This window comes from Myotis davidii, unplaced genomic scaffold (genome assembly GCF_000327345.1).
Source record: "Myotis davidii unplaced genomic scaffold, ASM32734v1 scaffold233, whole genome shotgun sequence".
In the NCBI taxonomy this organism is placed as follows: Eukaryota; Metazoa; Chordata; class Mammalia; order Chiroptera; family Vespertilionidae; genus Myotis; species Myotis davidii.
The window spans coordinates 2,398,624-2,409,699 of record NW_006285917.1 but is presented as its reverse complement, the minus strand read 5'-3'; the positions used below and the strand labels follow the sequence as shown (position 1 = coordinate 2,409,699).

Here is an 11,076-nt window from a genome sequence, read left to right as displayed (position 1 = left end):
CCCCCCGCCCCCCCCCCCCCCAGAGCTGTTTCACTCTTGAAGGCCGGACATCTTGAAAGGGGGAGGGTCCCTTAGGAGTCTCTGGGCAGCCTGGGACCAGCTTGTGGTCTAGGTCTCCCAGAGTCTGCATCAAATATGCCTTGCCCCACAGTCCTACTTCAGCCAGATGCTACTCCCTCCAGAGCCCCAGTCCACCTCCTCTGGAGGCCATCTGGCCAGCAGGGATGCGCCCAGGGGTGCCCAATGCGTGGCCCTGGCTGTGTTCCCACAGAGGGACTCTACCTTTGTCTTCTATTTTCAGAGTGTAATGTGTTTAGACCTCCTGGCACCCCTCCCCTCCTACAAGCATGTCCAGGTGGCAGATGCAGCTGCCTCCTCTCCCCTCTCTGCCTTTGGAGCAGCAATACTGCAGCCTCCAAACCTGCAGCAGCCAGGGAAGGTGGGGCCTGGGCTGCGGACACAGATCTGGAGGCTAGGGCTGAGATGTGGAGATTTAGGGCAGGGCCCTGGACAGCTCCTCAACACACAGGAGTTCCCTGGGACTCCTGGGTGGGCCTCCCCACGGGAGAGCAGGGAAATGGAAAGCGGGCGGGAAGAAAGGCAGGTGCTAGGGCTCAAGGCTGGCCCAGTTCTCAAAGAACTGTAAGGCTGGGCTTGAGCTCACGCAGCTAATACACCTGTTTGACTGATGGGGGTGGAGGGAAGAACGCTGATCTGGCGAATCATCTTTTGCTGACATGTTAAAATTATTTTTATTTTTTGAGGAAGGCTCTGTTGGTTGGAAGGAAGCGTCCCAGGGCGGGCTGGGGGACTGGGCGGCAAGCCCAGTTTCGTCAGCCCGGACTTGCTGCGTGGGCCTGAGCAGGGTGCAGATCCTCTGGGAGCCCTTGGGTCCTAATCTGCAAAATGGGAGCACATGGTGGATGTTAGTGGCCAAGCCTTTTTTTTTTTTTTTTTAAAGCTGAATCCTTTTTTTGTTTTTTCCTCCTAAGCAAAATCTTATGCAAAGGCCCAGGACAAAGAAAAATTTCGGCTTAAGTGGTGTGGAGATCCTGGCTGGTCCCATTGGCATTACCCTGCCCAGGCTTCGCCTTTACCCAGGTGGCCTTGAGGGGTCTCTGGAAGCTGGTTTGGGAGGAGCCAGAGCTCCCTGAAGGCTGGTCCGCATGGAGATTGTATGCTGTAATAGGGGCGTTCTGGCACGTCCCGACCACATCACCGAATGAGATTGGTGTTAGGTGAAGACTGCTCAACCCGGGGGGACAGTGGGGTTTGGGAAGTGGAGACAAGCTGGTCAAGGGGTGGTTTTAGTTGTCTTAATGAGTGCGGGTAAGGAAAAGCGGAGGCCACTGGCCTCACTCGGCTGGGCTGCTGCTGCTCCCTTCAGGGACCACTGAGGCATGGCTGTGGCTGGCAGTAGGAACTGGGGGTCCAAGAGATGTTCCAAAATAGAATTTCAGGAAAAAATGAAAAGTTGCATGTGGGGCATCAGGAGCGGAGATGGGGTGACGGCTAGTACACAGATGACAAGCACTGCTTGGAACAGATGAAGTTTGAGGTGCTGGCTGGACCTTTGAGTGAACAGAAGTGGGGGCTGGAGACAAGGGTGTGGGGAACCTGAGATGAAGGTGAGGATGGATGTGAGGAGCAGAAAGTGCATCAAGGGTAGAGGGGATTGCTGTAGGGGGCCCAGATGAGGTGAGAGTGGGGCACAGGGGTGCAGGCTCAGTGGAAGCAGAAACTTCATGTTGACTTGCAGGGGAGAAGGGGACTGGGTGGGGCCCCAGTGTGTGTCTGTGTTTGTGTGTGTGTGTTCTCCTTATGAATATTAGCCCTTCCTTCCTCTCTTTCCTAGCAGGTAAGGGCTCCCCAGGCGAGGAGCAGAATGGGGGTGGAGGGATGATAGCCAGACCGGGGAAGGTTCCAGATGGCTGCAGGCTGGTCTGTGCCCTGAGATAGCCCTGATACAGGGCTGGTCAGAGCTTTCCACAGGTGTTGGAGGTGAGGTGGGAGTGTGGGTAATCCCTTATTCGGGACAGGGGACGGCGAGAAAAGATCCCCTAGATATGCAGTCAGTGGGGATCACCCCCGTGGGCCACCACTTTTCTGTGTGACCTTGAACAAGTGCCGTATTTCTGAGTTTATTTATAAAATGGGGAAGAGTCTGCACAAATTCGAAAAAATTTCTCAGGCCCAACCCAATTCTGAAATTCGGTAATTTCCCACCAGAGTTCACTCAACCTGTTAGGGACTGTGGAGGGGACTGGTGAGAAATGAAGTTCAGCGGGCGGGCGGGGTAGAGCCCATTGGTCCATCTTCTGCCTGGCAAAACCCCTGCCCTCCGGAAGGTATTTTGCATAGGAAATTGGGGGGGAGGGAATACGGCTCTTACTGATCCTTGGGGCCACCTCTCAGCCCCAGACCCGCTGGGGAGACCGCAGGGGGAGACCGGTCAAGTGCAGGGGGCTGCGGTGGGGGCGCAGGTGCTTCAGGTGTGTGCCTGGGTTGCCCGCCCCAAGCCCAGGCCTCCGGGAAGGACCTGGGAGGGTGCCAGGCGGAGCGGGCCCAGGGAGCGGGCCAGGGAGCCGGAGGGAGCGGGAGCAGCTGGAGGGGGAGGAGATCCTCATGGGGAAGCCCTGAGGCCGCGGCTCCAGAGCGCCCTCTCCTTGGGTTCTGGCCCTCGAGCCGGTTATTTCGGACCTGGGGACCCCGGGCCGGGCCCTGGGTGTCGCGGGGGAGCCTAGGGAGTCCACGGGTTGCTATTTTTAGCCGGCGCGGCGGGCGCGAGGGGACTATTTATAGATCAAACAGTCCGCGCTCCCTGCGTCAATGGAACCCCGCGTGCGTCACCCGCGCAGACATTCCAGGCCCCCCTCTCGCTCCGCCCCCTCGGGCTCCCCGGCCCGCGCCGCCTCCCGCCGGAACCGCACCGCCCCCCGCGCCCTTGTATGGCCAGGGCTAGCCGGCCGTGCGTCAGAGGCGCCCCCGCCCCTCCCCGTGCGTCACGGAGCGCTTAAGAGGAGGGTCGGCTCCGCCGGGGAGCCCCAGCGGTGGCGGCTGCGAAAGTTAGGGGAGTGTGCAGGACGGCAGGAGCGCACTCGGCGTCAGACATCGACTCGGGGTGCTGGTCCCGGGCTGGGGAAGCAGGAGCCGGCCGGGTAGGTACCCCCGCGGGGAGCGTGCAGCCCATCTGAGCTCTCTGTCTTGGTTTTTTCGGGGTGTTGCATGAAGGAGATGGGTGTACGCGCAGGTAGAAAGGATGTTGTAGGCAGGGTCATCATGCCGGAGGACGGGTGTAGGGTGCAGCTCTGGAATTGTCGGGAGCAGTTGGAACGGAGCGAGGACCCAGCTTGGACTGGAGTCTGCTTGGTGCGGGGGTAATGTCTGTGCAAGGTGGAAGCCTCAGGGGGTTAGGGTTGGCGCCAGGAGTCGGGACTTGTCCAGTAGGAAGCTGTCCGTAGCTCAGTCCCCCAGGGTGCTCCCCTGGGCACATAGCGCCCTGGATGAGGTGCTGACGGGGTTCCCAGTACAGTGGGGGGAAAGGTACAGAGAGCTTCAGCTGCCGGGATCCGCTGGATTTCCAAAAGGGTCTCCTTCCCCCCAGCATGTCAGCCCCCTCCCCATGCTCCTAGCAGTTTTCTTAACACTTAAGAGGCTGTGGCTGAGCTTGCAGGATACAGCCTGGAGTTTCTGCCCGAACTATGTTAGCAGACTCTGGGTTGCCCACGGAAATGGCCAGCATCGGTGGCTGAACAGGGGAGGGGGTGCGTTGCATCATGGAATAAGAAAGTCTTCTTGGGGCAGGAGCAGGGTCTCTGGAAGAACAAGGAAACTTGTTTTAGCTGTAGCTTGGATCCTCTATGTGTGTGTGTGTGTGTGTGTGTGTGAGAGAGAGAGAGAGAGAGAGAGAGAGGGGGATTAAGTAATATATAAGCACAAATTAAGAAAACCACTCTAAAGGAACATGGTTTTATGACAGTACACAACGAAAGTAATGGAAGTATACTGGAGGGTCCAGAAAAATTACCCTAATAAGAGGATTTTTTATTTGAATATGAAGGGTGAATAAAGCTAAGTAGGCAAAAGGTAGGAGTGTGTGTGTGAGGGGGTGGGGGGAGAGAGAGAGAGAGAGAGAGAGAGAGAGAGAGAGAGGTGGAAACCCTGGTCCTTGGGGATCCTGGATGTCAGTTCTAATGTTGGAGTCTCTGGTGTGGTACTGTCTGGAGGATACCCCGCTCCTTCTACCCCCGGAGTCACTGTTGGATCAGACAGGTAGGGTGCAGCCTGAGGCGGGTTCAGCATAACAGGTGCAAGCCGCATTGTTGCCAGGACCTGCCTGAAGCCGGATTCGCCCCCTCCCTCCTTCAACCCCGCCCCTTCCTCCTCCCTGTGGGACTTTGCTGTCGTCTCCACCCCCATGTGGGTCCGTATCTTGTGCCATTAAGTACCTGCATGGGGGTGTGGGTATAGGTTGGTGGGGGTTGATCCGGATGTGGGACGTCCAAGTGGAGAAACAGGATTTGAATAAAGCTGGAACGCCCAGCCCTTCGTGGCTGCTGCCTCTCCTCCACCCCAAACCCATCCCTGCCCGCGCTTTCCTAGCGCAGGCAGACGTGGCCGCCTTATCTCTCACAGGTGCTGTGTGCTGTGGACAGGTGCTGCTGGGTGGGTGGGGCCAGAGCTTTCTGGGCCTCTGTTGTCTGGGCTGCTTGGGGGAGTGTTAGGTCAGGGTGGCGCTACCCTCTCTAGGGCCCATGGAAGTGGGAGAAAGGCTAGAGCCCGAGGACTCTTTGGGTTCTTTGCCCCTTCCTGCTGCCCCTCTAGATTGTGGTGCTCTGTTCCAGCTCTCTTTCTTACCCAGCGTCCCTCCCTGGCTGGTGAGGCCAGAGCTGTGCAGACCCCAGGGGGGTAGGGATGGGAAACTTCTCTGTTAGTTTATGACCAGTCTGGGAGCTTACGGATCCCCTTGAGTGATGCTTCTCTGCTCCTCAGGATTGGGGTGGGGGTGTAACCCCATTGTCTGAGCTCCTGAAGTTTTCAGAGCACAGACACCCTTTCATGGAGGGATCCAGGCAGGGCAGGATGTCTTCTCCCAGCAAGCCTCTCTCCCTGCATAGCCACTGCCCGTCTCCTGGTGGACTCGGAGAGCTCTCTTATAAAAAGTACAGAGAAAAATGCTTGGGGGTAGCAGAGAAATTCCTCTTAGGGACTGTCCATTCTCCTGGTCGTCCAAGGGGCTGTTCTCTGCTCCCTCCTGCCTCCCCTCAGCCTCTCTTCAGCAAATGGCCTTTAAAGGTCTGGAGCCAGGTTACCCAATCCCCTGGGGAGCTGGGGACGGGGTGAGGAGTCCTGGGCTCTCTTCCTCTTTGCCTCTGAGAGCATCCCAGGCAAGTGCAGAGTGGGTACCAATCCCCAGATGGCAGGACCGGTGTGCACGTGGGATCTGCAGCCTTTGCTCAGTATGCAGTGTGGGGGCAGGGGTACGAGACAGGTTCATTGCTGCTTAGGCCTCTTTCTGAGGCAGTGGGGCCTTCACTCCCAGCTCCTCTTCCATTTGCAGGATGTCCTTTCCAGGTACGGGGGGCGGAGCGGGGGGCAGAGAGGGAGTTTTGCAGAGGCTAGGTGGTGCCTGGGAATATTCCCAGAAGTGCCAGATTGGAGAAACAGCCTATCTGTTCCTGGGGACTGGGCAAGGCCGAGCCTGGCTGCTTCTCCCACCCACCCTTCTCCCAGCCCCCACCCATGCCTTACCCGGCGAGGGAGGGCAGGGCACTGGAGGAACACAGCTTCCCCCTGTTCTGACAGAGAAATTCTGGCTGGATGCCTTCCCCAGGGCTCCCAGGCTGACTGGGTGTGGCAGGCCTTCCAACCGAGACCACTCTCGCTGGGCCTTTGCTCAGGGGCTTTTTGTGACAAGGAGGTGGAGATGGTGCTGTGGCCGGGGGCCAGGATTCCTGGGTTCTAGGCTTGACTGTGGCTCTAACACCTCAGTGTCTCATGTACACCTCCAACTGGAGATGTGCCCGCAACCAAGGTACATGCCCTTGGCCGGAATCGAACCTGGGACCTTTCAGTCCGCAGGCCGACGCTCTATCCACTGGGCCACACCGGTCAGGGCTCATGTCTATCTTTAGAGTCAGGCTTCTCTCACGGACTCCCCTCTTTGGTGTCTTCCCTCTCCAGAGATGCCCTGTATCCAAGCCCAATATGGGACACCAGCACCAAGCCCAGGACCCCGTGACCACCTGGCAAGTGACCCTTTGACCCTCGAGCTCAGCAAGCCCACCATGGACCTGGCCAGCCCCGAGGCGGCTCCCACTGCGCCCACGGCCCTGCCCAGCTTCAGCACCTTCATGGACGGCTACACGGGGGAGTTTGACACGTTCCTCTACCAGCTGCCGGGAACAGCCCAGCCATCCTCCTCAGCCTCCTCCTCGGCCTCCTCCACATCCTCGTCCTCAGCCACCTCCCCTGCCTCTGCTTCCTTCAAGTTCGAGGACTTCCAGGTGTACGGCTGCTACCCCGGCACCCTGAGCGGCCCTCTGGACGAGACCCTGTCCTCCAGCGGCTCTGACTACTACGGCAGTCCCTGCTCAGCCCCGTCACCACCCACGCCCGGCCTCCAGCCACCCCAGCTCTCTCCTTGGGACGGCTCCTTTGGCCCCTTCTCACCCAACCAGACTTACGAAGGCCTGCGGGCATGGACAGAGCAGCTGCCCAAGGCTCCGGGGCCCCCCCAGCCACCGGCCTTCTTTTCCTTCAGTCCCCCCACCGGCCCCGGCCCCAGCCTGGCCCAGAGCCCCCTGAAGCTGTTCCCCTCGCAGGCCACCCACCATCTGGTGGAGGGGGAGAGCTATTCCATGCCGACGGCTTTCCCAGGCCTGGCGCCCACTTCTCCACACCTGGAGGGCCCAGGGATGCTGAGTGCGCCCGTGACCTCGGCCAAGTCCCGGAGTGGGGCCCCGGCCGGAAGCGAGGGCCGCTGCGCCGTGTGTGGGGACAATGCTTCCTGCCAGCATTACGGGGTCCGCACCTGTGAGGGCTGCAAGGGCTTCTTCAAGGTACTGGGCTGCCCGGGGTATGGCTTTTCATGAGGAGCAGGGACAGGCTGGTCTCTCACCCCAGTGGGTCTGTGGGTTCTCCCAACTCGTCCTGCTTTTCAGGAAAGGTCCCCAGGAAATGGCAGGGGGCTGGGACCTTTCGTGTCTTGGGGCGCACACTGCCGGTGGGACTGCAGTGTGATGGAGAGAGGGGTGAGATACGGGCAGAGGGTGTGGGCTGCAAGGGCACCCAAGAGGGTATGTGCTCATGGCCAGCCTCTGGCTTCCCTCTGCCCATCCCCCACGAATCCAGGCCCTGGTGGGAAGGGGGCCCCAGGCGCTCGTGTTCCTGGCAGGAGATGAAAGGATCTGGGAAGAGGGCTTGGTGCTTGAGGGCTGGGGGTGGACTTGGGAACAGTCTGTGTGTTTGTCCCAGCACTGGGTGCCTGCTTAGCTTCCCGTCACCACCCCGCTCCGCCCCTCCACGGCCCTCTCTTGTCTGCCTCAAGGAAGGGACAGGCGGATGCAGGCACATAAGACGTGCAGGTGTCTGGGCTGCCAGGGAGCCCCTCGCCCCTAGCCTGGTGTCCCTGGGGTCTTCCTCCTGACGTAGAAGCCTCCCCCAGTGTCCCCAAGACTTTCTTTCTCCCCCCACCCTTCCACCTCTCCCTCCCCTGCCACCCAAATGTTAGAAAAATAGCTGTGAACAGAGAGGGCTTTTGTCTAGGATGGCAGCAGGAGCTGGTGCTCTGACAGCCTGTTCCGTGTTGTCCCCCCTCCAGCGCACAGTGCAGAAAAATGCCAAGTACATCTGCCTGGCTAACAAGGACTGCCCTGTGGACAAGAGGCGGCGAAACCGCTGCCAGTTCTGCCGCTTCCAGAAGTGCCTGGCTGTGGGCATGGTGAAGGAAGGTGGGTGGTGGGACAGGCCAAGGGACAGAGGTGGGCCTGATGGGTGTGGCAGGCAGAGGCCCCGGCAGGCATTCGTCCTGGTGGGCCGCGGGGGAGGGCGCGCCTGGACCTATTTCTACCCCACCTCTGGTCCACCTGCCTTGCTTATGGGGCGGTCCCTGTTGGGTCCCCTGGTCTCAGGGGCTCTGGGGCCTTGGTCTTCCCAGCATTGTACACGTCTTGGGCCGAGAGGCCCTCCGGGATCTCTTCCTCCCTTCCTCACCCCTGCCATTTCTTTGCAGTTGTCCGGACAGACAGCCTGAAGGGGCGGCGGGGGCGGCTCCCTTCAAAGCCCAGGCAGCCCCCAGATGCCTCCCCTGCCAATCTCCTCACCTCCCTGGTCCGGGCGCACCTGGACTCGGGGCCCAGCACAGCCAAGCTGGACTACTCCAAGGTGAGCCCCCAGCCCACATCCAGTGCCTGCGTGCAGATGACCAAAGGCCCCTCTTCAGTTGTTGGACAAATTGAAAATAGAGCAGCCCCTGTGGCTGACCAGATGGAAAAATGAACCCCCTTGGGTGGGTGGCCAGTTAGAAAAATGTGCTCCCCCCAGCAGCCTCTGCCCCGGGTGACTGTGTCAGAATTGGGGGGCATGAAGTGGGCGGGATCTCAGTTCCTCTCTCACCGCCGAGATCTGGCCTCTGATGCATGAGGTGGCTGTACATGGTGGCCCTGGCCCAGGGCCCTGTGTGGCATGCTGACCCCTCTGGACCGCCCCCTAGTTCCAGGAGCTGGTGCTGCCCCACTTTGGGAAGGAGGATGCCAGGGACGTGCAGCAGTTCTACGACCTGCTCTCGGGGTCCCTGGAGGTTATCCGCAAGTGGGCGGAGAAGATCCCGGGCTTCGCGGAGCTGTGCACAGGCGACCAGGACCTGCTGCTGGAGTCGGCCTTCCTGGAGCTCTTCATCCTCCGCCTGGCCTACCGGTGAGCTGCCTGCTGCCTGCCCGGCCCCTGCCCGCCGCCCTGCCCGGGAGCCCCCCTGACCACACCTGCATCCCCGCCCTCCAGGTCCAAGCCAGGCGAGGGGAAGCTCATCTTCTGCTCCGGCCTCGTGTTACACCGGCTGCAGTGCGCCCGGGGCTTCGGCGACTGGATCGACAGCATCCTGGCCTTCTCTCGGTCCCTGCACAGCTTGGCCGTTGATGTCCCTGCCTTTGCGTGCCTCTCCGCGCTTGTCCTCATCACAGGTGAGTGGCCGGTCCTGGGGGCTGAGGAGGGCTGGAGGGCCCTGGGTGGACTGGCATCTGACACTTCCCAGGCGGCCACAGTGTGGAGCGGGGGTGGGATGCAGAGAGGGGCAAGCATCGCGGGTAGGAGAGCAGCACTGTGTGGGGGAGGGGGGGGAGGCAGAGCTGGGGCCGGGTCCCAGCTGCGTGTGACTGCGAAGCCCAGGCCAGTCTGTGAATGATCCCAAGCGACCCAAGATCCAGACTGTGTAGGTGTTGTATGTGGCCTAAGGTTGTGATTTATTTTTAAAGTCAACTGAATTATGTTGCATAACTGCCCAAATGATAAATTTTCACAAACTAAGCACGCCCATGGAACCAGCATGACCAGTCCCCCAAAAGCCCTCCTTGTGCCCCCCGACCCCCAAGGGTAACTCCATCCTGACCTCTGACAGTACAGGCTCCCTGGGCCTCTTGGGTGGTTTATGTAAATATAATTATGCAGGATGGGCTCTGGGTGTTAAATGCGGAGGTTTTCAGATCTCGCTGTTTTATTACTTACTATTTATTTATTTTTGTTAATCCTCACCCAAGGACATTTTTTTCCATTGATTTTTAGAGAGAGTAAAAGGGAAGGAGGGGAGAGAGAGAAACATCCATGTGAGAGGGACACATCCATTGGTTGTCTCCCACATGTGCCCCGACCAGGGCTGGGGATCCAACCTGCAGCCCAGGTGCATGTCCTTGGCCAGGAATTGAACCCGTGACCCTTCAGTGAGTGGGCCAGCACTGAACCACTGAGCAACACCAGCCACGGTTATGCTTTACTTTTTAAAGCACCAGAATCTGCCCCCATCCCATTTGCACTCAGATTTCACAGCGGACCCAGCAGAACCTGAGGCCCCCTGTGGGTCTGAGGCCAGCTTTCGCTGGAGGTGGCTTCTAGGGCACCACTGCTCAGCTCCAGGGCTTCTTGGAACCGGTTTGGGAAAAAAAACACTGGCCTAGTCAGAAAACTTGGCTAGGATTTCCTTTTGTGTGTGTGACCTTGGGCAAGTCATTAAACCTCTCTGGGCCTCAGTTTCTCCCTCGAGACGACGAGGATAAGGTGTCCCTGCCTTCCTAGTCTTCTGATGAGGCTCAGAAGTGGCTTCGTGTGTGTGGACATGCTTTTGCAAAGTGCTGGAGGCGTATGAGGGACGGTCCGTGGCAGTGGTTTTGGAGGCCTGGGGGAGGCCAGGCCTTGGAGGGGTGCAGTCCAGGTGGTGAATCCCGTACCCTCCTCACAGACCGGCATGGGCTGCAGGAGCCCCGGCGGGTGGAGGAGCTGCAGAACCGCATCGCCAGCTGCCTGAAGGAGCACATCTCGGCTGTGGCGGGCGAGCCCCAGCCGGCCAGCTGCCTGTCCCGCCTGCTGGGCAAGCTGCCCGAGCTGCGGACCCTGTGCACCCAAGGCCTGCAGCGCATCTTCTACCTCAAGCTGGAGGACTTGGTGCCCCCTCCGCCCATTGTCGACAAGATCTTTATGGAGACGCTGCCCTTCTGACCCCAGCCTCGGGACACGTGTGCACCGTGTGCGCACACTTCTACGCCACCCCACGTGCCTTGAGCCCATGGACCTTGGATTCCCCCGAGCACCGCCCCCCACCGGGGCTGGAGCTGCAGACTGACTGGCCTCCTCACCTGCTCGGGGAGCTCACCCCCTGGAAGAGGGGGTGTATTCATGGGGGAGACCCCTTCTATTTGTCTTACCCCCCATCCCAGCCCTGGCCTTCATGTTTTTGTAAGATAAACCATTTTTAACACACACCGCTGTGCTGTAAATAAGCCAAATGCTGCTGTAAATACAGGAAGGAAGAGGTTGAGGTTGCGGGGAGGGTGAGAGGGAGGGATGGGACCCACCAACCTGGGCAAGCCT

At 59.7% G+C, this 11,076-nt stretch overlaps 2 protein-coding genes across 6 annotated transcripts in view; both read left to right on the top strand.

Annotated features, from left to right (window-relative positions):
• ATG101 (autophagy related 101) overlaps positions 1–11,076 on the top strand; it is a 29,152-nt gene that overhangs the window by 3,584 nt on the left and 14,492 nt on the right. For both annotated transcript variants that reach the window (XM_015559622.1, XM_006757055.2), the window contains exons 2-3: positions 1,190–1,193; positions 9,619–9,630. The gene's annotated coding sequence lies outside the window, so the exon portion shown is untranslated. The remainder of the gene's footprint in view (positions 1–1,189; positions 1,194–9,618; positions 9,631–11,076) is intronic.
• NR4A1 (nuclear receptor subfamily 4 group A member 1) overlaps positions 1–11,076 on the top strand; it is a 20,845-nt gene that overhangs the window by 9,563 nt on the left and 206 nt on the right. For 3 of the 4 annotated variants that reach the window (XM_006757061.2, XM_006757058.2, XM_006757059.2), the window contains 6 exons: positions 6,184–7,061; positions 7,823–7,952; positions 8,234–8,385; positions 8,714–8,916; positions 9,001–9,179; positions 10,448–11,076. The exon at positions 10,448–11,076 is cut by the window's right edge and continues 206 nt beyond it. In XM_006757061.2, coding sequence (XP_006757124.1) covers positions 6,186–7,061; positions 7,823–7,952; positions 8,234–8,385; positions 8,714–8,916; positions 9,001–9,179; positions 10,448–10,704 — 1,797 coding nt within the window. In that variant the 5' untranslated portion in view covers positions 6,184–6,185 and the 3' untranslated portion in view covers positions 10,705–11,076. Of the gene's footprint in view, positions 1–2,995; positions 3,159–6,183; positions 7,062–7,822; positions 7,953–8,233; positions 8,386–8,713; positions 8,917–9,000; positions 9,180–10,447 lie in introns of those variants that run through there. The other variant, XM_006757057.2, reaches the window with a different exon arrangement.